This window comes from Budorcas taxicolor, chromosome 7 (genome assembly GCF_023091745.1).
Source record: "Budorcas taxicolor isolate Tak-1 chromosome 7, Takin1.1, whole genome shotgun sequence".
NCBI lineage: Eukaryota > Metazoa > Chordata > Mammalia > Artiodactyla > Bovidae > Budorcas > Budorcas taxicolor.
This window is the reverse complement of record NC_068916.1, coordinates 59,666,726-59,693,217: the sequence shown is the minus strand read 5'-3', so window position 1 is coordinate 59,693,217 and position 26,492 is coordinate 59,666,726. Positions and strand designations below refer to the sequence as shown.

The following is a 26,492-nucleotide window of genomic DNA, read 5'->3' as shown; positions in this document are numbered from 1 at the left end:
GTATGGTAGAATCAGCATCTGGTAACTTAATCTGTCCACTTTGCAATCAGAAGACAAAATAAATTGATTAAAAAATGTGATCATTTTATATTCCACAGTCTAGTTGTCATAGATGGATGCCATGAGAATAAGCAGTTTCCACTGTGTAGAGCCCTGAAAAGGGTTTAATTTCAGGGGACTCTTTTGCATGGGCTGTGAAAAGGCTCGTTAGACAGCCCCCTTAGGACAGACCAACCAAAGTATCACTGGTGACAGTTTTGATATCTTATCAGTTCCTGATCTGAAATTCTACTTGCTTGTTACACCCTGGGCTTCCAGTGTGTGTCTCCTAGAAATCTTTTTGGATTCCTGGGTCAACAGCAAAGTCAGTGCTTCCTGAGCAGATCGTGTGGTCTCACTGGTCATATATGCACATGCACATGTGTGCGTGCATACACACACACACACACACACACATCAGATTGTCTCTTTTGCTTCACGGTTCATTGTCAGTGTTTTCTGGTTCACGTACTAACATAAAACTATCTTTACATTCCTTTGCTGATTGCTACAATTCCGCTTGTCTATTAACTTTTAATTTTTATTAAAAATAAATAGGACACAGTCACTGTTAAGTAACTGAGCTTTGATCAGGAATGCAAGCATAATGTAATTTCTCTTGCTCTCTCACCAACCCATGGAGAAATCCAAATAGTCGTAGCAGCCATTATTCAAGGTAATGTATTTTCCTGTAACTTTTTGTGGATATAACTAAAAATGCCTTAACCTAATGGTTGACCCCCTAGGAAGGATTTCAAGCTTGGTGGTGGTCATCCATATTTATGACATTAACAGTGTGAGTAACTTCTTCATTTCCATTTCTAGCCTAATTTCTCATCCAAGGTCCCAATGCTTAATCTTCAAGTAACTTGGAGGCATTGCTTTCTACAAGTCCTTCAGGCTAAGCAAATTGAATAAGTTTAAAACTGAGAACTCATTGTTATTCCAGAACTGTGCTGTTCAACGTGCAAAGTGTGGCTGTTGGGCACGTGAAATGCAACTTGTTTGAACTGAGGTCTGCTCTAAGTGTCATCAGGCTTCCCTGGTGGTGCTAGTGGTTAAGATCTTGCCTGCTGACGTAGGAGACTTAAGAGATGCAGGTTTGATCCCTGGGTCGACAAGATCCCCTGGAGGAGGGCATGGAAACCCACTCCAGTATTCATGCCAGCAGAATCCCATGGACAGAGGAACTTGATGGGTTACAGTCGTTAGGGTCGCAACGAGTCAGATACAATTGAAGCGACTTAGCATCTGTGCACACTAAGTGTCATCATGTTATCTATCAACCAACAACACAGAACATCTACATCTCGGCTACTATAGGTATTTTTGTAGCTGACCTTCACTTACTTGAGTCACTGAATTAAGGGAAGTTCTCCATTTCCTCTGTAAAACTTCCTAATACCCACATTGTTGTTGTTTACTTGCTAACTTGTGTCTGACTCTTGCAACCCCGTGGACTGTAGTCCCACCAGGGTCCTCTGTCCATGAGATTTTCCAGGCAAGAATACTGGAGTGGGTTACCATTTCTTTTTCCAGGGGATCTTCCCAACCCAGGGATCGAACCCACATCTCTTGCATTGGTAGGTGGATTCTTTACCACTCAGCTCTAAGTGTCTATACCACTCAACTTCAAACACTAAGTACAACAAAAAGAATGCAAAATATCTCATTAATGGGTTTATATTGATTACAGGCTGAAATGAACTTACATGTATATATAATTAAATAAAACATTTATTTTTTTTCAGATTTCATTTTATTTTATTTTACTTTACAGTACTGTATTGGTTTTGCCATACATCAACATGAATCTGCCACGGGTGTACACGTGTTCCCAATCCTGAACCCCGCTCCCACCTTCCTCCCCATATCATTTCTCTGGGTCATCCCAGTGCACCAGCCCCAAGCATCCTGTATCTTGCATCGAACCTAGACTGGTGATTCATTTCTTACATGATATATAAAGTTACTTTTGCCTGTTTCTTCTTTTTAAAATATGGCTATTAGAAAATTTAAAATTATGTAGCTTATGTATTTCTATTGGACAGCAATATGCTAAAATATCAAAACTGGGAGGGACTGTCTAATCTTATCCCTCATTTTATGATTGAAGAGTGATAACAATAACTCATTATTGAGTAAGTTTTGCATGACTGATAATGAATTAATACCTTAGCACTTACACATATTATCTCATTTAATCTTTACTGTAACACCAAGAGGTAGGTACCATAGTTAACGCTCATTTTAGAGATGAAGTGCATGGAGGGGAAGTAGCTTGTTCAGTGTTACAAAGTTTGTAACTTGGATGCTCCCTGTATAGCTTCAATTCCTATGAACGATGGAATACAAGTACTTTTCAAGACATAGATGCCATGGGTATGCTTCTATGGTTCTCTCTCACTGAATCCACCTTTCTCTGGTAGCCACTGTATCATGGAATAACTCCTCAACTAACTTTACCTCCAATTCATTTTCTCTTTGTAAAAAACATATACTCAGTTTAAGGAAAAAGTCAATCTCTTGTAACAGGGATCTCTACAATTATTGCAAAATTGACTTTATTAATTACCAAAGGAAGGTGACAAAATGTTAAGCTCTGTGATGGAAAGTGAATTTCCATTCTGCCTAAACCATCTTACCTGTCACAGCAATGTACACTCATGTGTCCTGGAACACACAGGTACATTCATACACATATTCACACACATTGAAAATCACTCTTTCCAGATATTGTAGACATTTTACAGTGAAGTTGTATCTTAGACTTGGTCTCCAAAGTTAGCTGAAATGTGAAAATAATATATATGGGCAAAAATTGTAGTGTCAATAGAATCCTTGTCAGGGACAACATTGGAAACCAACCTTCTATCTCAGAATAAACCCAACTCAACCGATTTCTTCTCCAGCTGAAAATCAACTGTAGCTCCTTGGTTGAGTATCAGATTACTGGTTGTTTGTATTTAGGGGATATGTTATATAAAAAATGTATCACTTTAGGCAGTAAAATCACACTTAGCATAATGAGATGTTCATTTCAACAAATGTGCAGGAAAACAGATCAAATGAGGGAAATGAAATTCATTTCTCTCATCTCATGTTAAGTCTAAGACACATAGTTCTTGAAGAAAATGGAGGGCAGAATTGCCTTAATGTATTTAAATTGTTGTTTTTCTCCATTTTTGACAAACATATAAAATTGAATTGTGCAAGTTAAATGAACATGCATATTACCTCACAGGCCTCTGGTAAATAATATTGGCTTCTAATGAGTCCATGATGCATAAAAGTCCTCAAGGAGGGGAATTCTGTGAGAGCAAGGGGTAAAGTATTTATCTTTAGTGGGCTTGAAGAATTCGTGTGCTCATTCACTATTTTTACAAGATGATTGAGTGTCCTCTGTCTGCCTGATGCTGTACCAGGTCCTAGGGAGTCAGGGGTAAATTAAGAGACCATCTTTGTTCTCAGCCACTCAGAAATTTTAAAAGATTTTCTCTTTAAAAAAAAAGAAGAAGAAGAAGAAGCATTCTGGGTTTTGTTCCCAAGGAGTCAGATGAATTGTTCACATTTTATTTATTGTCATTACTATCATTATTATTAGAAAAAGGAGGAGGCAGAAGCTAGAAGGAAAAGGAATATTGGGAAAAGGTCCTGGCACCTGAGAGGTCTTACTGCAGAAGGCTGTGTGGTAAGAGTGGGAAAACATTTGTGCTTAGGAGAAGGCATGACACAAACCTTGTGAGAACTTAAGTAGAAAACAGAGAACATATTTTTCTGTTTAAAATTGAAGTATAGTTGCTTTACAGTGTTTTTAGTTTCAGACGCATAGCAAAGTGATTCAGCCATATATATATTATATATATGTAGTATATATACATATATTATATACATGCATATATATACATGTATATACATATTATATACATATACACACACATATATAATATATATTCTCTTTTAGATCCTTTCCCTGTATAGATTATTACAAAATATTGAGTATAGTTCTCTGCGCTATACAGTAGGTCCTTGTTCATTAGCTCTTTTACATATTGTAGTGTGTTTATGTTAATCCCAAACTCCTATTTTATCCTTCTTATCCTTCCTCCCTCTTTTGGTAATCATAAGTTTGTTTTTTGTATCTGAGTATATTTCTGTTTTGTATATAAGTTCATTTGCATTATTTCTCTAGATTTCACACATAAATAATATGATATGTATGTCTTTCTCTTTCTGGCTAACTTAGTGTAATGATTTCTAACTGCATCCATGTTGCTGCCAATGGCATTATTTCCTTCTTTTTGATGGTTGAGTAATATTCCATAGTATATATGTACCCATATCTTCTTTATCCCTTTCTCTGTCAATGGACATTTAAGTTGCTTCCATGTCTTGGCTACTGAAATAGTGCTGCTATGAACATTGGGATGCATGTATCCTTTTGGACCATGTCTTTCTCTGGATATATTCCCAGGAGTAGGATTGCAGATCATATGGTAGTTTATTTTTGGCTTTTAAAAGAGCCGTCATACTGTTCTCCATAGTGGCTGCACCAGTTTAAATTCCTACCCACAGTGTAGGAGGATTTCTTTTTCTTCACACCCTTTCAAGCATTTATTATTTGTAGACTTTTTAATGATGACCATTCTGACTGGTGTGAAGTGCTACGTCATTATAGTTTTGATTTCCAGTTCTCTAATAATTAGTAATGTTGAGCATATTTTCATGTGCATTTTGGCCATCTGTATGCCTGCTTTGGAGAAATTTCTATTTAGGTTTTCTGTCCATTTTTTGATTTTTTTTTTTAAATATTGAGCTGTATGAGCTATGTATATTTTGGAGATTAATCCCTTGTTGGTAGCATCATTTGCAAATATTTTCTCCCATTCTATAGGTTGTCTTTTCATTTTGTTTATGCTTTCCTTTGCTGTGCAAAAGCTTTTAAGTTTAGTTAGGCCCCATTTGTTTATTTTTGCTTTAAACTATTCATGACAAGTGCAGACAAGAGTATTAATGTTAATGAATTGGTGTCAATATTATGTTGGAATCATGCCCTTCCAGTAATTTTACTGTGTAACTTACCAAAAGTTTAAAAATGTTGATCTTACCTAATTCTCTCATTTTTTAGACTATAGAATGAAGCTAGAGAAGGGCCTTCAAATTAAGTATTTACCTTTTAAAAAATTTTCTTCATTTTCCTCTTAAGATTATGATGATTTTGCTTTGTATTTAAAAGTCAATTGGCTAATTCATTTCAAAAGCTCCTCTTTGAGTCTATGTTCTTAATCTGGAGTTTATTGTACTCACTGGTGCCAACATGAGAGAATATCTTTATCAACTTTGTACCTTCTTTCATGTTCTCTCCTCAGGGTGCTTTATGACCCAGGCTGCCTTCTGGATCAGAGAGATACTAGAAGCTGTAAAACACACAAAGCCAGGCTTTGTTATCACCTGTGTGTGCAGAAGGACACTAGCCCTAAGCATGTGCCACTTCATGCCCCTGTCACGTGCTCCTCTGTCTTTCTGACTCTACTTTCCCGGGTCCATTCCTGGCCAGAGGATGAAAGAAGCCACAATAAAACCTGGCTGCCTGGGTCTATCTTCCCCTACATGGAGGTGAGTTGCTGTGCTCCTGTGTTCATGTCTGTTTAGAGTATGTGGGCTGCACTCCCTGCTTAAGCAGCTTTGTCTCAGGCTATACCTGCCGCTCTGAACCCTCAGAGTGTGGCCCTTGGCATGACTATGAGGACAGCCCAGTTAGCCTTTTAGGGCTAGGATGCTTCATTTCCCATCACTCTGAGACCAGGTGTGGTCACATCCCCTGCTTTAACCTCCCTCGATACAACTGATACCAGCTGGTATTCCAAAATAGCTATGTTGTCAATGCTCAGGACTCCTTTTAATTAAAAATTATTTTAAAGCACATTTAGAAAAAAGTATTATATGTTGCTTTTTTCTGATTATCAAATAAGATATACTCAATGTAGAAAATTTGACAAATACTGAAAAGTATAAGACAAAAAGGCAAGCATGAACTATGATTCTACCACCCAGAGACAACCACTGCTAATATTTTGGGAAATACCAGAAAATTCCTCATAGATTTTTAGTCCTGTATCACAGTCATTTCTGCAAGTAGGATGCTATTAAATGTGCTGTTAGGCATTCCACTTTTTTCTCTCCATATTATTTTGTGAACATTTTTATATATCATTTAATAGTCTATGAGACCTGTTTGAGTATATTTATGTGTGTGTATACACATGAACACAATGCTTTCTAGTGATTTCTTCCATAATTTAAAATTTCCCTTAGATGGAGAATTATCCTGGGTTCTATATAACATTAATCTTCATAAGTGGTAGGCCTAGAGCACCCTTAAATCATGTATTTTAGTGTTTACTTCTTACTCTGTGGCCTTTCCATGACTTGTTATATTGTCTTCCTTCTTTTATTTTTTATGTCAAAGTTTCAAAAATCAAATAATGTAGTGCTTATAGGAAAAGTGATAATCATCTGTCTACTTTTTCAACTATCTGAGAATCAGTGGTCTCCAGAGAAGAGAATTTTTTGTTCCAGTTAATCTATCAGGATTGTTCAATTTTTTAAATTATAGAAACACCAGCTATATTGGTTAGGAATAGATTTACTGAATATAGTGGAAAATACAAATTAATAGAAACTTTAACACTTTATCACTTATTTTCTTAGGTAAAAGGAAGCCTAAAGATACACAATCAGTCTTTGCTATGTAAGCTCTACATTCATCAGGGACCCGGACTCTGTTATTTTCCCACTTCCTCATACCTTCCATTTTCAAGGTTTCAAAATGCTTGCTGCTGAAGCTCCTCCATCCACACAACAGGAAGGAGGAAGGAGCAAAAGAAACACAGCATGCTCTAGCTACATTAAGAACCTTGAAGGAGTCTTCCTGGAAGTTCGATACAGCACATCTGTTTAAATTTCATTGGCCAGTGCTGGGAGCTGAGAATATTTATATGGGATCAATGCACCACTGAATAAAACTCAGATTTTATTGCCCATAGAAGTAGATGAAGAATACTGTGTAGGCAATCAGGAAATATATTGCTTTACATAACTAAGTAACTCAAGGTTTATCTATGGCCCCAAGTACAGTATGATACCACTGATGATGGCATCATTTGGACTTTTGTTCATTTCTCTGGCTCATCCTCCTCATGCGTTGTTTTTACCCCTAGACTGGCTCTGCCTAGAATGACAGAGATGGCTGAAGCATTTCATGATTTTGTAATCTATACTTCACTGTCAGAGAAGGGCACTTTTTAATTTCTTCATTTGTGGTTGTTTATTGACCTCCGAATATCGTAGTCTCGATCCCTTTTGTGGTCATCTCTACAACTTTAAATAACACAATTAAACCTTCATTTCTCATTCTGTTAATCACAGGGATTCTCTTGATTCCCAAGCTGTATGATAAGGACATTTACCACACCTTCATTCATTTACCACACCTTCTCACTTTTACCTCTCAAACTTTGTCAGTTGAACTGTTATTCATACAATATTGAAGTTGAGAAATACACAGCCTGACCATCTTAGTTAAGTGTTCTTAACTGTCTCCAGGCTGAAAATAACACTTAAATCACTATGATATTATTTTGTCTGTGAACATCCAAATGATATGCTTACATTATGTTTCTTTCCAGGTGGTCAAAGAAGCAAGTCTGTGCCACTCAAGTTAAAATCCCTCCTTTTGTTTCTGTTGTTGTTTTGTTTTGCCATACCACAGGGCTCGCAGGATCTTAGTTCCCTGATCAGGGATCAAATTCTGAGAAGTAGAAGTGTGGAGTCTTAACCACTGACTGCCAGGGAAGTCCCCAAATCCTTCTGTTTTTAAACACCACCAAACACCGTTACCATTTCTGTAAGTTTTCTAAGATCTTGATTAAACCAATTCACCTCTTTTTATGTTTTTCCATAGAGAGATCTATTCCATGGTTGTCTAGGCCAAATTAGACCAAGTATTCCCAAGACCAGCAGCCTGGATATCTTATATTCAAGAGATATAACTGGAGCTCTGAAAAGAATTCTGGGCTGGAGTTTGGTACCTGTTAGCATAACAGATGATAATTAAAAAGCAAACACAGTGGATGGAGTAGTATAGGGGCCTACAGAAAGTGAAAGAAGAGTAAAAGTTTTGACATTTAAGTGTTATCCAGAGAAGGTGCTGGCAAAAGAGACTGAGCTTTTCAAACTTCAACAGAAGAAAATCAGTGAGCTGGGGAAGTAGCAGAGGTGATGTTGAACCTTGCATCTGGAACAGGAATTCTTGTTTCAGCATTCCTGGCAGATGGCATTCAGCCTGTGCTTTGGTACCTACAGTGCTAGACAGCTCCAAATGTTGAGACAGTCTTAACATCAAGCTGGATTTTTTCTCCATAATATCCTGGCCCCCATTTTGCTTTCTCATGCATCAAAAATTCAGCCTGATTTTATTGTTTCTCTCTAAATAATAGTTCTTGGAATAGTATGAGATAGTTTAAGTGTTGTTGTTGTTCAGTTGCTAAGTCATGTCCAACTCTGTGATCCCATGGACTGCAGCACATCAGGTTTCCCTGTCTTTCACTGTCTCCTGAAATTTGCTCAAACTCATGTCCATTGAGTTGGTGATGCCATCCCAACATCGTATCCTCTGATGTCTTGTTCTTCTCCTGCCCCCAATCTTTCCTAGCATCAGGGTCTTTTCCAGTGAGTCAGCTCTTCACATCTGGTGGCCAAAGCTTCAGCTTCAGCTTCAGTCATTCCAATGAATATTGAGGGTTTATTTCCTTTAGGATTGACCAGTTTGATCTCCTTGCTGACCAAGGGACTCTCAAGAGTCCTCTAGCACCACAATTCAAAAGCATCGATTCTTTGGCACACAGCCTTCATTATGGTCACATCCATAGCTTTGACTATATGGATCTTTGTTGACAAAGTGATGTCTCTGCTTTTTAATACACTGTCTAGTTTTGTAATTGCTTTTATTCCAAGGAGCAAGTGTCCTTTAATTTGGAGATTCAGGTTCGATCCCTGGGTTGGGAAGATCCCTTGGAGAATAAAATGGCAACCCAGTCCGATTCTTGCCTGAAATATTCCATGGACAGAGGCGGTTGGTGGGTTATAATCCATGGTGTCACAAAGAGTCACACATGACAAACACACACTTTGGGCTTCCCTGGTAGCTCAGATAGTAAAGACTCCCCCTACAATATGGAAGACTCAGGTTTAATCCTTGAGTCAGGAAGATCCTCTGAAGAAGGGAATGGCAACCCACTCCAGTATTCTTGCCTGGACTATTCCATGGACATAGGAGCCTGGATGGCTATAGTCCATGGGGTCACAAAGAGTGACACAGTACTAAGGTGACTAACACATACTTTGGGCTTCCCTGGTGGCTCAGACGGTAAAGAATCTGCCTACAAAGCTGGAGACCTGGGTTTGATTCCTGAGTTGGGAAGATCCCCTGGAAAAGGGAATGGGAACCCATTCCAGTATTCTTTCCTAGAGAATTCCAAGAATAGAGGAATCTGGAGGGCTATAGTCCATGGGGTCATAGAGAGTTGGACACGATTGAGTGACTAACGCACGTTGACATAAATAAATGCCCAATACATATAACACATCAGCAATTAACATTGTTTATATATTGTTGCTACTATTGTTATGACTTTTACTTCACAGTTGATTTGGCAAAGTCTTTAAATTCAGACAGCCTTAATTCTAACCTTGACTTTGACACTTTCTAGCCATGTCATGTCTTCTTAATACCAAGTTCCTTAAACTTTCATAGTGATTGACTAGCAAATAGTCAATACACTTAATAGTCAATAGTTAATAGTTAATAGTCAATAGTCAATAGCACTTAATACATTCAGAAAATGAAGATCATGGCATCTGGTCCCATCACTTCATGGGAAATAGATGGGGAAACAGTGGAAACAGTGTCAGGCTTTATTTTGGGGGGCTCCAAAATAACTGCAGATGGTGATTGCAGCCATGAAATTAAAAGACGCTTACTCCTTGGAAGGAAAGTTATGACCAACCTAGATAGCATATTGAAAAGCAGAGACATTACTTTGCCAACAAAGGTCCATCTAGTCAAGGCTATGGTTTTTCCAGTGGTCATGTATGGATGTGAGAGTTGGACTGTGAAGAAAGCTGAGTGCCAAAGAATTGATGCTTTTGAACTGTGGAGTTGGAGAAGACTCTTGAGAGTCCCTTGGACTGCAAGGAGATCCAACCAGTCCATTCTGAAGGAGATCAGCCCTGCGTGTTCTTTGGAAGGAATGATGGATGCTAGAGCTGAAACTCCAGTACTTTGGCCACCTCATGCGAAGAGTTGACTCATTGGAAAAGACTGATGCTGGGAGGGATTGGGGGCAGGAGGAGAAGGGGACGACAGAGGATGAGATGGCTGGATGGCATCACCAACGCGATGGATGTGAGTTTAAGTAAACTCTGGGAGTTGATGATGGACAGGGAGGCCTGGCGTGCTGCAATTCATGGGGTCATGAAGAGTTGGACACGACTGAGCGACTGAACTGAACTGAACTGAATAAGTATTTGTTATGTAATAATAAAATAATAGCAATAGTAAATACAATGAGCTCTGTTTACCACCTATGCTTTCCTTATTAACATTTACAATGTGTTGAAATTATCTGTGCCCAACCTTGTCTCCTCTAATTGGCTCTGGGTGCTTTGAAAAGAAGGATCCATCCTCTTATCTTATTCACCATATTCTCATAGTTGAGCATAGGGCCTACCACATACAAAACTAGTAAATCATTTGTGAAACAGATATTTGGGACACCTAGCCAATCCCCTAGCTACCCAGATAGCCCTCCTTTAAACATAAAATGAGAGTTGAAATCCCTCACTAACCATCCTGTTATGTGCTTAGTTGCTCAGTCATGTTCGACTCTTTGCAGTTCCGTGGACTGTAGCCCACCAGGCTCCTCTGTCCATGGGAATTCTCTAGGAAAGAATACTGGAGTGGTTTGCCATGCCCTCCTCCAGGGGATCTTCCCAACCCAAGAGATCAAACCCAGGTTTCCAGCATTGCAGGTGAATTCTTTACCATCTGAGCCACCAGTCAAGCCCAACCATCTTATTGTAAGTGCTACCTTATTATCTGTGGGAGACCCCAAAATGATTCCACACATGTACCTAGAATCCAGCGATATCATGCATACTCACCTTGTCCCTCTTTGCTTTGACCACTTCTATTGCCTTCAGTGCTTCTTGGTGACAGGTCCCTGCTGCCTCTACCCTTCCTGGGACTGCCCATGTCTGTGCCAAGGGGTCTGGTTCTGAATGACCTGCCTCTTCAGGTGCAAGGACAGGCTTCCTCCCTGGGTCTGAGCTCTGCTTCACTAGTTGAATCCTAAACACAGGGTCTTGACTTGTGCCCAGCCTCTCTCAAATCCTTCCTGAAGGCTCCCATTGGTTTCTGCTTCTAATCCCTTCTTGCTACAACTCAAACCAGTCCAAGGAATCTGGTGGGGTGAGAGGCCACTCCATATCCTCCATTTTTCTCTTTTCACTGTAGCTTCTGCCCTCATCAGAGCCCCATCTTCTAGCTACAGGGGAAAAGCTTCCAAATTCATTAATGGGACAAACTGATATAAAGCAGGGAAGGATGAACAGTGTGGAGGGGGAAGAGATTTGTTCACATTAGCCAAAGCTAGTTAAATATATCCCACTAAATATAATATTTAAAATTTACCCTTGTCCATATTAAAATTTAGTTTTGCCACACCCTGAATGTGGTTACAGAACACTATAAATTTGTTAAAATTCACAACACTACACACCAAAAAAAAAAAAAAACACAGTAAATTTTTACTACATAGACATTTTAAAACAAAGTTGTACAATTTCAGTTGTATCAGAGTTTTACCTGGCAGATCACACTTATGATGTTTTTCTTGTGACTTGGCTGTTCTTGGAAAATTTTATTTTCTAGTTTTCCTTCCCAAAGACTAAATATTCATTTATTTGATTTTTATCAATAATAAAACATGGATTAGTTAATGGCCATAAATAGATTAAACCCAACAATATCAGAATGACTAGAGGACAAAGAAAGGCAAAGCACAAAAAGGGCCAGTAGCCTCTTATCTGGACATGATTACTCTGCTTGGCTACTTTTATTTGCCTCTGTTCTCTGCCAGTTCAGGCACCCAGCTCTTCAGCATTCAAAGCAGGTTCATAATAGACTTTGACATGTAGCAAGTTACTAAGAACAGCCTGTCTTTGAATTTTTGTGGTCTCGTACTGTGTTACTTAATATTGTTAATCCCTTTGGGAATAGACTGACTTCTGGGCAGCTCTTCCTAGTTAGAGGCACCCTGAAGCTTCTCACCTCCTCTGGATCCTCATCTGCTTTCAGTTGCAGGCATACTGTCAGAGCATCTAAACCACTTTTTCCATTTAACAGCCCCTCCCACACACGAGTCTCTATCTCCCAAAGCCACATCCTCTCACAGAAATGAATGATCATCCTTTCATTCACAGAGTCATGGGTTCTTTTGGTTTCCTTGGTTCTTGGGCAGCTCTGACTCACTGGAAAGCACAGTCTCAAATTCGAGTGTCCCGTTCATATTTCGGGAGTGGATACCAAGGAGTATCCACTCTAACCCAGGCTCTTCCTGAAGTTCAGAGTCTGTTACCTCTGGTAGCTTATGTTTTATCGGAGAGGCAGACAGTAAGCAAGTAAAAAAAATATATATGCCAATGAATTAGTTACAGAGTGAGATGAGGTCTATAGGTGACATAAACAGAGTGCCAGAACAGAAAATAATGGGATGGGGATAGCCAGTCAAGGGGAAGCCTCTCTGTAAAAGGCTGGACCAGAGGAGAAGCATTTCGGGTTTATTAAACAGTCAATGCAAAGGTCCCCAGGCCAGAGAGCCATGCATGACTAGACACAATAGCCCAGGATGGCTAGAATACAGTGGGAGAGCAGAGGGTTTGAGCTGGGCTAGAAGTGGAAGCAAGCTCAAGACAAAACCTCCCTGGAGCCTGAGTTGAGGAGCCTGAGCAACAACCCTTGCTGAACAGGTCTGCTTTGGGTTAGGGGATGTAGGAGATAATCATACACTCCAGGGTGTGTAGCAAAGTACGAATAAACATAACCCTCTGTTGGGAGATTTGATTCTTACCAACAACAGATTGCAAATGTTTCTCCACTTTCAACTTAATTTAGAGGAGATTTTTTTAGAAGTTGTTTCTTGACATAGGATGATGCCACAGTGTCTTGTTCTAGGGTTTATTCTGTGGTGTTTATTAAAATGAAGGCAACTCCCCTGGCTTCATTATGGGAAAGGTATTCACAGTTTGATTTCTGTTCTTTTGCAGCTGCATTAAAACTCTTTGTTCAACTGTTTAAATTTTTAGGAGCTCTTAAGTGGATGGAAGGTATGCAGACTTCGAGTTTGTGAGTTCATGAGAAGCATTGATTTATTTCAGTAATTTGGGTTTGGAATTTGATTTCTATCTTCTTTGTTCCTTTCTCTTTGTTCTCTGCCTACTTTCTTTCTCCCTCTCTGTTCCTCCCTCCTTGTCTCTCTCTCTCTCTCTCTCTCTCTCACACACACACACACACACACACACACCCCTCCACCTTGCAGCTAAGGAAACCAGAGCCAAATAAACTTAAAACAAGCTTTGAACCTTTGAAGATAACCCTCTTGTTGTGTTGCTGAGAAGATGCTTCAGTCTGTGGTAGGCTGCTATGGGGTAAATACATAAGAGGACTTTTGTACCAGCCAAGCAAAGTGTGGACAACTAGAAGAAGAAAATAGCATTTTTTTTTTCCTGCAGACTAGAATAAATTAACAATAGAAAATCTTAACATTTTCACGTTTATAAGTGAAATAATAAATCAAAGCTTTCTTAAATCTCCCCTGAGTGGTATTTCTGTACCAGAGGTTCCTAGTAGAGAAAGTGAGTCTAGAAGGATGTCTGGCACATCTCAGGGGCTTGGAGTGATCATTTACTATTTTGGGGCTGTCAACTTCCATTCTGCCTTCTTAACAACACCCCAAAATTACTGGGGATATGAAATTTCCCCTCCTATTTGTAGTCTTTGTGGAGGGACTGGATATTTTCTTCCTCACTCTCTGATTCAGAACAGGGGAAGGAGCAGACGCAAAGATAACTTGTGCCTGTGTGGTGTGTTTACCAGTAACTTTGGACTTGGTTGAGTGAGTCAAGGATGGAGAACTGGTAGAGGCCATTCACCGCTTCATGAGGGATGGCACATGGTCCTGATGGAGTTCCTCTGTGAACCAGGGGCTTACCTTTCTTCTTTTTCGGTTCTCTGGAGCTCTCCTGGTACCTGCTTCTCTAAGCCTGGCTTCCAGAATCTCAGCAATTCTGCATCCCTAAATAACATTCCAATAATTTCCCTTTCACTTAACTTTTCTAGAGTCCTTTTCTGTTGCTTGCTGTCAAAGACATTAATTGAGACGGTACGATAAATGTTCCTAGAGTGAATGAATTAATGGAATGAGTTATATTTCAAGCCTTTGTGATTTTACGCTGCTTTTGTCATAGTCAGAGAATTTGAATCTTATCTGTAGATGAATTTTCCTGGAATTTGGAAAATTATTGAAGTTTTATGCAATTTTTCTTTTGGAGGCAAAACTATTTTAAAACAACAGTGAAACCTAAGTTTTAAATATAAGCTTATTATATGGTGGCTAGAAAACAAAAATAAACGTAGAAAAGTATTCACAAACATCTTTCTATATAATAAATATCAGTTGACAAAATCATGTTTGATAATTGAATGGTATCTCATGGTAGAGATAATTTATTTAGATAATCCCTCATCACATTTTGGGGACTTCCTTGTGATTCAGATGATAAAGAATCTCCCTGCAATGCAAGAGACCTGGGTTTGATCCCTGGGTTGGGAAGATCCCCTGGAAAGATCCACCCACTCCAGTATTATTGTCTAGAAAATCCCATGGACAGAAGAGCCAGGAGGGCTACAGTCCATAGGGTAGCAAAGAGTCGGACCCTACTTGGGGACTACGCATTACTACAGCACCATTACATTTGGGCTATTTCTTAATCTTGTAAAAGATCCCACACTGAACATGCTCTTAGGTAAACCTTTGTGTACATAGGCTTATTATCCTTATGATACCTTTTTAGTAGTAGAATTGTTGGGGCAAAGAGCCTGCCTGATTATAATAATTTTACTTATAATAGTAGCACCTTTTAAATAAAGCTGATAAAAAGAAACTTTTATGGTGGGAGTCTTCTTTAGAAAAAGCAAAACAAAAACAAATAAAACCAAGAAAAGGAAAGAAAAGTCTATGTTTTAAGCTATGCATCAAAGCAGTGCCATTTAAAACCCTACGCATTAACTGAGGTGCTTCAAATGACCAGCCCAACTAAACAGAGACAGATGGTGCAAGAAAAAATTATTAATAGTCCTGTCTGTTCAGCACAACCAGACATTGCACTTGCTCTCATCATCTATTCATTCAAGAAATAGTCATTGAATCCCTACTGTGTACCTGGCATGGATCTAGGGGCTGGGACACAGAAAGGGAGGTAAGGTGTGTCCACCTTGGAGACACTCATCATCCAGTGGCCAAAGCATGGATCTAGGGGCTAAGACCCAGAAAGGGAGGTAAGACGTGGTGTCCACCTTGGAGGCACTCATCATCCAGTGGCCAAACAGACCTGTAAATAACTCATAGTAACACAGTGTGGTGGTAACTGCTGCAGCAGAGAGAGGAAAACAGCCTTGTGGGAAGAGAGAACCTGGAGCAGTTTCAACCTGTGCATGTAAACTCCATTCTTCTCTCTTGTTCCCTTCTCTCCCCTTAGAAAGCACCAATTGAACTGGAATATACCTTGAAAAATCAGAGTTCTGGAGAATCAGAGAAGGGAGAGATCACAAACAGTTCCATGGAATCCATGAGCACTGAAGAGAGGTAGGTCAGGCAGCATCTGGAGGAGGGCACTCTGGAGACAACACTGTGAGCGCTGGTACAGACACGAAAAGAAAAGCAAATGTTCAGGGGACAGATTGCTTGAAACACAAGGTTTGGGTATGCCAAGATGACTGGAAAGAGGTGCTATCTTGGATTGCTGTTAATAATAAGACAAGGCATTTGTGTGTTTCTCCATAACTAAAAAGGGCTTCCCTGGTGGCTCAGACAGTAAAGAATCTTCCTGCAATGCAGGAGACCCAGGTTCCATCCCTGGGTCAAGAAGATCTCCTGGAGAAGGGAATGGCAACCCACTCTCGTATTCTTGCTTGGAGAATTCCATGGACAGAGCAGCCTGGCAGGCTACAATCCATGGGTTTACAAAGAGTCAGATACGAATGAGTGACTAACACACACACCATAACTAGAAGAGCAGTGTTGTATTAGTTACCTATTCCTGCTGTATTGTTACCTATACCAAAAAATTGCTTGGTGGTTTAAAACAACCCAAATTTATTATTGTACAACTCTCTAGAGCAGAGATCTGACATGAATCTTATTGCACTAAGATCAATGTGTCTTCAAAGCTGCCTTCCTTTCTGGAGACTCTCAGGGAGAATCTGTCTCCTTGCCCCATGTCTCAGCTTCTGCATTCCTTGGCATGGGACCCCTTCTTCTTTCTTCAAGGCTAGCAACAGCTGGTCAAATCCTTCTCACACTGCATCACTCTTGACCTCCTCTCCTGCCTCTCACTTCTACTTTCATGGACCCTTCTAAAGGCCCACCTTTGCAACCAGGACAATTTCTCATCTCAAGATCCTTAACTTACACTTGATTTGGTCCAATGGGAAGAGGAGGAAAGAACAGTTCCCTGTGGCAGAGTAAGGAGAGACTCTCTAGGAAATGGGAAGAGATTGACTAGAAACTGGGGAAAAGGGGAGAGAAGTACAGTTGTCAGAGATGAATCAGGCTTTGCACTCAGGAATATTCATCAGGAATATTTGGTTTAGGGAAGTGACACAGTGGTAAATTTAAGTTTGGATCTGTAGAGAAATAACTGACAACTTTTCCACTTTCAAATTTTGAATGGGGGGTGTATGATCAATTAATATTCAAGACATACAGGCCAGGGAGAGAAATCATGGGTGGGAACGACTGAGAGTGAGACCTATTGAGATAGAGACAGGTCTATCAAAGAAGGTAAAGAAGAGACACCTAGGATGGGGAGAGACTGAGATGGGAAGAGAGAGATACAAGTGAGAGAAAGATACAAAGAGAGAAAGTAAGATGGGGAAGAAATACCACTGGGCCAGGCTGGCAAAAGAAGGAGGAAGTAAGAGGCAGAAGTATCAGCAGAGAGAATCTTAGAAAGGGACCAGCTCAAAGGTTTCTGGCATGAATTTGTTGGTCAATTTAAATTTCCCGTTCACTTGGGTTGTGCTCACAATTGTAAGTTAATAATTTTTAAGATTGTCTGGAAAGATTTATTTGCTTTCGGAGGTTAATTACTATCACAGCTCCTCTGTTTTGTCAAGCTTCCCCGAAGACTCTGTGGTCCAGGAAGTGGGGGAGTAGGGTGAATTATCTTCCCAATAGCCCTTTGCCACCTTCCTCCCCCACCCTCCCCCGCTCCCACCCCACCCCTCCACCCCCAACCTGTCTCACTAAAGGAAGACTTTCCCCTTCCCTTCCCTAAATGACTTAATTCTTGAAATGGTTTGTCCCTGGAATTGGAGGCCTTGGAAAGACGTGTTGAGGAAAGATGTTTCTCATTCGGTCACGATTCCTCACAGATATTACAATGCACTAGTGACACACAGGCGGGAGCTTTGGTAAGTCTCAACACGACTGGGGATTTATGGTCCCCATTTTACATATGGGAGCAGAGGGGCTAGTCTTCTGTCTAACCCCTCGCTCAAGGTCACAAACTGATAAAGCCAGAACAGGCTTCCTCCAGATTATGGAAGCAAAACGAGTATTGGCAGGATCACTTGGGAAGAGTAGTCAGTTGAAACACTGACCGGAAACTTGGACGCCTTATATCTAAGGGACTACGGGATCTCACTCTGAACCCTGCTCCCAACTAACCATGCCCTGGCGGAGTCAGAGGCTGAGAAGGAAGTAGACTGTAGATTTCCCCTGGAATGGACACCACAGGCACCTACGCTTTTCACGTTTATTATCTTTCGCTAGAGGAGTGGGTACTCAGAGAGGTTAACCAACTTCCCCACGGTCACCCAGGAGCCAGCAGTGAGCCCAGGACTACCTTCCTCGGTTGGGCAGCGGTCTCCGGGGAAGGCGCCCGCTGGCCGGTCCCCGAGCAGTGAGGTCCCTTTGGCCCCCGCCCGCCCACTCCCGTGCGCACCCGGCCGCGCCCCCGCCATCCCTGGCTTCCGGAGGGGGCTGTCGCGGGGAGGATGCGGGCTGGGGGCTGCTGAGCCCGCGGAGCCACCGTCGGTCGGCCGAGAGGAGGACGATGCTCGGCGCGCTCAGGTGAGCCGGGGCTGGGGGCTCTCCGCCGCAGCCCCAGGCGGGCCCGCGCCTCTCGCTCGCCGGCCTCCCAGCGCGGGGGCTGGAGCCCGCACCCGAGGGGGCGGCAGGGAGGGCGCAGGCAGCGGCTGGGAGCGCGGCGGCGGCGGCGGCAGAAGCTCGGTTCCGCGGCGAGGGGTGGCCGTTCCCGTCCGCCCGGGCGCCTCGCTCCCTAGCCTCAGCCGAGGGTAGGTGCGGCGAGGGCCCCCGGGTCACAACCCTGCGAGCCCAAGCGTGCGCGGGGACGCGGCGGCGCGGCGGAGACGGGTTGGGGACTCTCGATTCCTGGGACCTGGCTTTAGCTCAGGGATGGGCTGCGTGGCGACTCAGACTGTAGGTGGGCTGGCTGGTTGTGTAGTACATGCCTTCAGCATGGGACCACTAGGGTTGGGGCTCATGCCCTGCACTTGGGTACATTTGTACTTGTGAAACTGCTTGTGTGTTTGCTGACTCTGTGAGGTAGTATAACGTGTGCGTGTGTGTGTATGTATGTGTGTGTGTGAGAGAGACATAACACAGGCTGTGCGTCTAACCGTGTGTGTGTGACAGGGTACATGTGTGGACAGTATGGATGATACTGGATGCATAACGGAGAGAGTGGACTCTGTCTAACTCTCTCTGTGCATAACAAGAGACGCATATCCAGCGTGTATAACTGGCTGTGTGGCTGTGTGTGTGAGTGACCATGAGTGTGTGGGCACGCTGTACTGCATGAAGTATTGGTGGTGGCTGCTAGGGCTAGCTTCGTGCGATTGTCTTTCACAGAATCCCAATCCCAGTTTAAGATGCCTTTCTGTTCAGCTTGCTACCCCGTGTCTGGCACTGTGCTGTTGGTCCCCTTTGGAAGAAGCAGCTGTTGATACAGGGAAGTGGTGGCTGGCAGAGATGGAAAAGTCATGGCATGAACTCATGTTCCTAGAGTTCAATGTTGAGAAAACGTTGGCTTGGATTCCTATTGGTTCGTTAAAATGGATAAAAAATGTTTAAGATACAGGTTCAGCATGACCCAAACAGTGGCTTTTGATGGAAAGACCCTTAGGCTAGTTTGCTCTTCTTAGGCTAGTTTGCTCTCCATGTGATGGAGTCCATGGGTCAGAAAGCTGTGGGTAACTCTGAGGGTAGTGAGTGGTGTTTGCCTAGGCTCCTGTGTGGAACTCCAGCCTCACTGACGAGGTAGGAGAAGTTGCTATGTGCTGCTGGTGAGCCCAGGTGATGAAGGGAAAGGACACTGATGATGGATGCAGTGCCCTAGAAACAAGGAATAAGTCAGGACATGGGATGAGACTCATGGAGTTCTGAGGAGCAGCTCTCCAGTAAGAAATGACGAGTGTGGGAAAGAAATAGTAAAAAGTATTTGCATCATTCTCGCGTCATTTTTCAGTCTTATGTATATTTTTTCCTTGCCACGCTTACCCTAAACTCACTCCTGTGTTTGTATCATTTTCCACCTTGGAAATGTCTTTATTATAATTATTATTGTACAGCTGAGTGGGTCATCCCTGAAACTCCAGGAGAACTGTAGCGCATCAGACAAGTGGGGGCCTCAGGGAGTGTTCAGTTCAGCACTTGCTGAGGCCCAGAGGACAGTGATGCTCTTGGTTCCTCTGAGTTATCTGGATTTTTGCCCCTGAAGCTGCTCCTTCTAGGGGCCATGGTGGCCTTGTAACCACCAAACTGAATACATTTTCTTCCACTTGAGTTCTTCTAAACCTCCCTAATACTGTTCATCCCCTCATCTCTTGCTTCAGCTTCACAGACTAAAGAACAGCACCTGAAACACAATGTAAATGACCTGCTATCCAACCTCTTCCTGACTTTCCTGCCTGTTATTGAACCATCATCATCCTCCAAGTCACTGTGGCTGGAGCCAAAGTCACTTCTTTATTTCTCTTTATTCATCAGTAGCAGCCATCGCTTAATTAATAGGCAGGTCTTATTCATTTTTCCTCAATACCTATTGAACCTAATATTTTTGTTTTGTTTTGTTTTGTTTTTTAATCTCACTGCCCTCACCTAATCAGGTGAAGCCCATGTTCAGGGATTTCCAGAGATAGAGACTGATACAGGCTGTAATCATTGAAAAAATGCAAAATAAATGCATATAGAGGAGTACCTTGATATTATCAGTGACTAATAAATAAATTCTTTGGAAGAATCTGGACCTTTTGATGATTGGCGTATTATGTGATCTAGATCAAATCTCTTGGTCTTTTTAAATCTCACTTACTTTATCTATGAAATGAAATGGAAGATTTCAAGTAGAATTAATTTCTTAAATCATATCCAAGGTTTTTCCCAGCTCTAAAATTCTCTGCTTATCATTGATGTTCTTTGTTTTTATGAGAAACTTTTAATGCCTTATGGTTACCTTCCAGTATCCAACCATCTTTTAAAAAAAAAAAAAATTCAGGTTATCTTCAGGGAAAAGAACTAGGCAAAGAGAAAAGGATGAAGACGCACTGTTGCCTTCATTTTGTGGTTGAGAGTCTACCGCACATATCAAGTCTTAGAGATGAAAATGTCTTGTAGGTTACCTATCCCCGCCTCCCATCAAGTGCCAGAATCTTCCATACTATTGCCTGTTTGAAAATTTTAAGAAAGTGCCAAGTCTTATTAAAATAACTTCAAACAACATTGTAATTTAGGGTTTCTCAAACCTCTTGTATAATAATGTTCTGGGCTAGAGAATTTTTGTCATTAGGGACTAGCTTGCCCATAGTAGGATATTTAGCAGCATCTCTGCTATTATTAGATGCCAGTAGCAACTCCCTGTTGTGACAACCAAAAACATCTACAGATATTACTAGTACCTCCTTTGGGGACAAAGTTCCCCCTCCAGCACCTATTGAGAACGATTGTTGTAATTCAAACACAAGTTTTGGGACTTTGAACAGAAAGATCTTACAACAAAGTATTTTAATAGACAGAGGAACGCTGTGTTGTTAGCTGCTTTCCCACTCGCTTCCAGCTTAGCCACCATCACACGTTTACCTTTATCCCTCCTAGTTTCTCACTGCCTTGTTGCTATGTCTGGAAATGCTCAAGATGCTGCTAAAGGCTGAGAAACGTTTTAGAGACAACATAGTAATAATCCTAATAGCTCACATTAATCCAGCCCTTATTATGTGCCAGACACGGCTCTAAATGCTTTACATGGATAATCTCATTTAATCTGCATTAAGAATCCTTTAAGAGAGATACTTCATTTCCTCCATCTTAGAGATGAGGTAACTCAAACTTAGAGAAGTGGAATAGCATGCCCAAGTTCTCTCAGCTGTAAAGTGGTGAACCTGGGGTTAGGCTGTTTGCTCCAGAGTCTTTCTTCTGAACCTCCATATGAAACTGCCTTTTGAGAATGAGATCTTGATGTCACAGGGTAGAAAGGATCTTAAACATGGTGTAATTCAATCGTAGAATCAAGTCTGATTCTAGGTAAGTTAGAAACTGTGAGGTCGATATCTGTGTTCAGTTGATGTATTGTGACTTCTTCCCTGTTTTGTCTTCTCCTGTCTCTTTGTAATTGAGGTTATTCAGAAATAGCTCTAAGGCATATGCAGAGTGAGAGAGGTGGTGGCAGCCTTGGTTAAATTAGTGGAGAAGGGCTCAGAGGAAAGGAAGAATGGCAGGAGGGAGCAAACAATGGATGAAACATTTCTCTTCCCATTAAGTCCTTACTATTATCTAAACTTTAGATATCCATTTTATCACCCAAATAAAGTCGCCATACTTTTATCAGTTCCCTCCTTCTGTTTCCTTTTTGGCCCGCCCTTTCATTTGTCCATTCTGCTTGCTGTTTTTATACTATGGGGCATTAGAAAGTGGTATATATTTGGACAGATGGAAATATAAATGTGATATAAATAGCCACTAAACAGGCTTATCGATAGGGCTAACCTTAAATACAGTCTGAATAAAAATGACTACTTTACCAATTACCAATTACTTTACCAACTGAGGATCCAAGGCAAGTCCTAACAAGGTTGAGGGTCTTAGAGGGTCTTTCCTCTAAGACCCTATATTAGTACACAGATTACTGGTCCCTGCTCCTAGAGTTTCTAATTCAGTGTTTCTAGGCTAGGGTCTGAGGATATGCATTTCTTACAGGTTTCCAGAAGATGCTGATGCTGCTAGTCCAAGGAGCACAATTTGGGAACAACATAGTTAAGACCTAATAACCAAATAAAGCTCATGACCCACCTACCTGAGACTTTTTAAATAAAAAGTTATCTTATTTTTAAGATAACTAAATATTTGGATTTATGAGAACCCACTACACCAAAATTAAAAGAACAATAATTACTAGGGACTAATTGACATCTCTCACTTAGCCTTTTATTTTGAATTTTAGGAAAACCTTTTGTTTTTTTTCAGCTTTGGTATTTCTGGGTTAATATTTCTGATCTTAGGTCTTTTCTTGTTCCCTCCTTCCACTTACTGCTCAATTTGGGTGACAGAAATCCTCATTATTCACAGGATAATCCAAATAAAAAGTACTTTAAAATCTTGTCTATTGCCAGATAAATTCTGACCAGTCCTTCTGAGATTAAGAAAGATGTTACCTCTGCAGCCACCTTTTGTTACCTGTTGCTTTATACTTCTTTTCCCTTTTAAATCAGTACCAGCCCAGTGAAGAAACCCAACAGAAATTCAAGTCAAAACAGTAATAGGTAACTGATTAATTTGTTTTAAATTTCAATCAGAGAACTTTCTTTAAAACCAAATTTCAAACTCAGTCAACCCCTTCCTTCTTTTTGACTGCCAGCATGTGTTTCTTTTTGCAGGATCACACATCCTCCACCCAAACAAGGTGTTTCCAAATACTTAGGAAGACTCAGTGATTCTGAAACTCAGTTGCAATTTAAATAATGTTTATTGGATATTTACTCTGTGCTGTGTAGTTGTTACACCTATTATTTTTTATTTTCCATCAGTCACAGAGAGATGAGGTTTTGTTTGTGTAGAGATGAGAAAAACAAAGCCTAGAAATTTAAGCTCTTATAATATTAGAAAGCCCGGGAGAAAAATCAATAACCTCAGATATGCAGATGACACCACCCTCATGGCAGAAAGTGAAGAGGAACTAAAAAGCCTCTTGATGGAAGTGAAAGAGGAGAGTGAAAAAGTTGGCTTTCAAGCTCAACATTCAGAAACTGAGGATCATGGCATCTGGTCCCATCACTTCATAGGAAATAGATGGAGAAACAGTGGAAACAGTGTCAGACTTTATTTTTGGAGGCTCCAAAATCACTGCAGATGGTGACTGCAGCCATGAAATTAAAAGACGCTTACTCCTTGGAAGAAAAGTTATGACCAATCTAGATAGCATGTTGAATAGCAGAGACATTACTTTGCCGACTAAGGTCCATCTAGTCAAGGCTATGGTTTTTCCAGTGGTCATGTATGGATGTGAGAGTTGGACTGTGAAGAAAGGTGAGTGCCGAAGAATTGATGCTTTTGAACTGTGGTGTTGGAGAAGACTCTTGAGAGTCCCTTGGACGGCAAGGAGATCCAACCAGTCCATTCTAAAGGAGATCAGCCCTGGGATTTCTTTGGAAGGAATGATGCTAAAGCTGAAACTCCAGTACTTTGTCCACCTCATGCGAAGAGTTGACTCACCGGAAAAGACTCTGATGCTGGGAGGGATTGTGGGCAGGAGGAGAAGGGGACGACAGAGGATGAGATGGCTGGATGGCATCACCGACTCGATGGACGTGAGTGTTGGTGATGGACAGGGAGGCCTGGCATGCTGTGATTCGTGGGGTCGCAAAGAGTCAGACACAACTGAGCGACTGAACTGAATTGTATTGTATTAGTAAATATGTACAATTTTCTTGTATATAGTAAAGGCCACATTAGTTTGCTTAAACAAAAAGTGAAATTTGTTGGAAGGATACTGGGGCTTCTTATAGATCAAGGAACTAGACCCCAGGAAAGATGGGAAGAAGGTCATCTCCAGAGAACTCAGTTCCAGGCATTCACAATCTTCTCCCCATTGCTCTTCAGTTAATGTGACACATTCCCACGATTGTGTCTCTTGGTTCAAATTCTCATGAGAAAGGATATGATGGCCTAAGGTTATAGCAGAAAAGTGGTTGCCAGGGCTCACTCTTGTACTGTGGTAGGTATTCCTACTAAAAGTGATCTAGAAGATGCTTGAGTGAATATCTCCTGTTGTCACATAACTAGTTGGCACAGAGTGGATTTGAACTCTGGTTTGACTCTAAATCCGATGCATTTCTCCTACCAAAGGGATAGTTCAGAGAGAAGCATGTTAATCTGGCATGTAGTAATGGCCACTTGCCTTTATTTTCAAGGTTCACCCATGTTAGACCTTCCCTGTGTAGGGTCTTACAGCTTTCATTTGTGCATGCCTCCTGGGCTTCCCTGGGTGGCTCAGTGGTAAAGAATCTGCCTGCAATGCAGGAGACCTGGGTTCAATCCCTAGGTTGGGAAGATCTCCTGGAGAAGGGAATGGCTACCCACTCTGGTATTCTTGCAGAATTCCATGGACAGAGGAGCCTGGTGGGCTACAGTCCATGGACTCACAAAGAGTTGGACATGAGTGAGCAACTTACACTTTCGCTCTGTCTCTATCCTGGTTTCTGATACTTCTGTGACTGCATCCTGGCTACTCTCTGTCCATCTGGTCTCTGTATCATGTGGCCTGGTTTCTCATTCTGCTCAGGCATGTCATGTCTCTGGCTCACCTAGGACAGCTCTAGCTCACAGATTGTATGAGCTGAAGGAATCTATCGTCTTGTCCCATCTTCTACCTGTATAGTAAATCATTTCTAAAGTATGCCAGGCACTTACCATGAGCATTGCTGAGAGCTCTATATCTCATTCAACTCTTCTAACAACCCTGTTGTTGCCTTTTGAGGGGTTTATTTCCCAATATTTTATTGTAAAAAAATATTTAAGAGAAAAGTTGAAAGACTTGTATAGTGCATACCAAATACTTACCAAGTAGGTTCTGTAATAACATTTTACTAACTTCTTTTTAAAAACTATCATATTTCTATCTTCATTCCTCTATCCATTCAGCAGTTTTTTTTTTTTTCCGGTGATTTCAAAGTAAGCTGTTGTTTCTAGTTCTCATTTTTATCACTGGGAAACTGAGACCAAGACAGGTGACATGACTTACCCGAGGTCATTCATGAGGAGGCAGTCGATTTACACTGGAGCTCTGACTCCCCCAAGCCATGTTCTTAACCGCCAAGCAGTATTGTATTTCCTGGAAGGGCAGAAAGAAAGACTCACTCAAGGTTGCTTAGTGTCAGGGCAATGACTAGCACCAGGTCATCTGATTCTCAAGCTCCCCAAATTTCCATTGCATTGAACCGTGATAAACAGTACTTTAAACTACTTTAAACAGTACATGATAAACTACTTTCCATGTAGAAGCAGGGTTTCTTCTGCTCCACAAATATCTGCAGATTTGGTGCTTTACAACCTACAAAATCTCTGGAAAATCTGATTTTTGACACAGATGATTTTGCAGAACTAATACACTTTTTCTTCCTTCTCAACATTTAAAAATAATTTGTGGAAACGACAGGCGGGAAATTATCATTTTAGATAACTTTTTACAGTGTTCAGAGGACTTTCACATATGTTATCTTATTTGAACTTCATGAGTAATAGCAGATCTGCAAGACAGGTGGGCTGGATATCTAAACTACCTTGAACAGCTGGAGACCTGGGGATTATGGAAGCAAAATGAGGAACTTAGTGTCACATTCTGCTATGAGCAAAGCTGGGCTTTGTTTTAAAAAAAGCATTCTCTTCAAGTGTCAGTAGACTTTCTTGTAGGTTTTAATGAGCTACACAAATAACTGATTAATAAAATTGAGCTGCAAAAGTTGAGGCGGAGAACTATTGAGATCTGGATCCTTCAAGGGATAACTTAATGTTTGAAAGGTCTGGGCTATGATGTGGCCTTGG

General features: G+C 41.1%; 1 protein-coding gene across 1 annotated transcript in view; it reads left to right on the top strand.

The window, feature by feature from the left end:
* Positions 1 to 5,649: 5,649 nt before the first annotated feature.
* HTR4 (5-hydroxytryptamine receptor 4) overlaps positions 5,650 to 26,492 on the top strand; it is a 173,858-nt gene continuing 153,015 nt past the window's right edge. The window contains exons 1-3 of the mRNA XM_052643545.1: positions 5,650 to 5,655; positions 15,916 to 16,022; positions 18,215 to 18,736. Of these exons, the coding sequence (XP_052499505.1) occupies positions 5,650 to 5,655; positions 15,916 to 16,022; positions 18,215 to 18,736 (635 nt within the window). The remainder of the gene's footprint in view (positions 5,656 to 15,915; positions 16,023 to 18,214; positions 18,737 to 26,492) is intronic.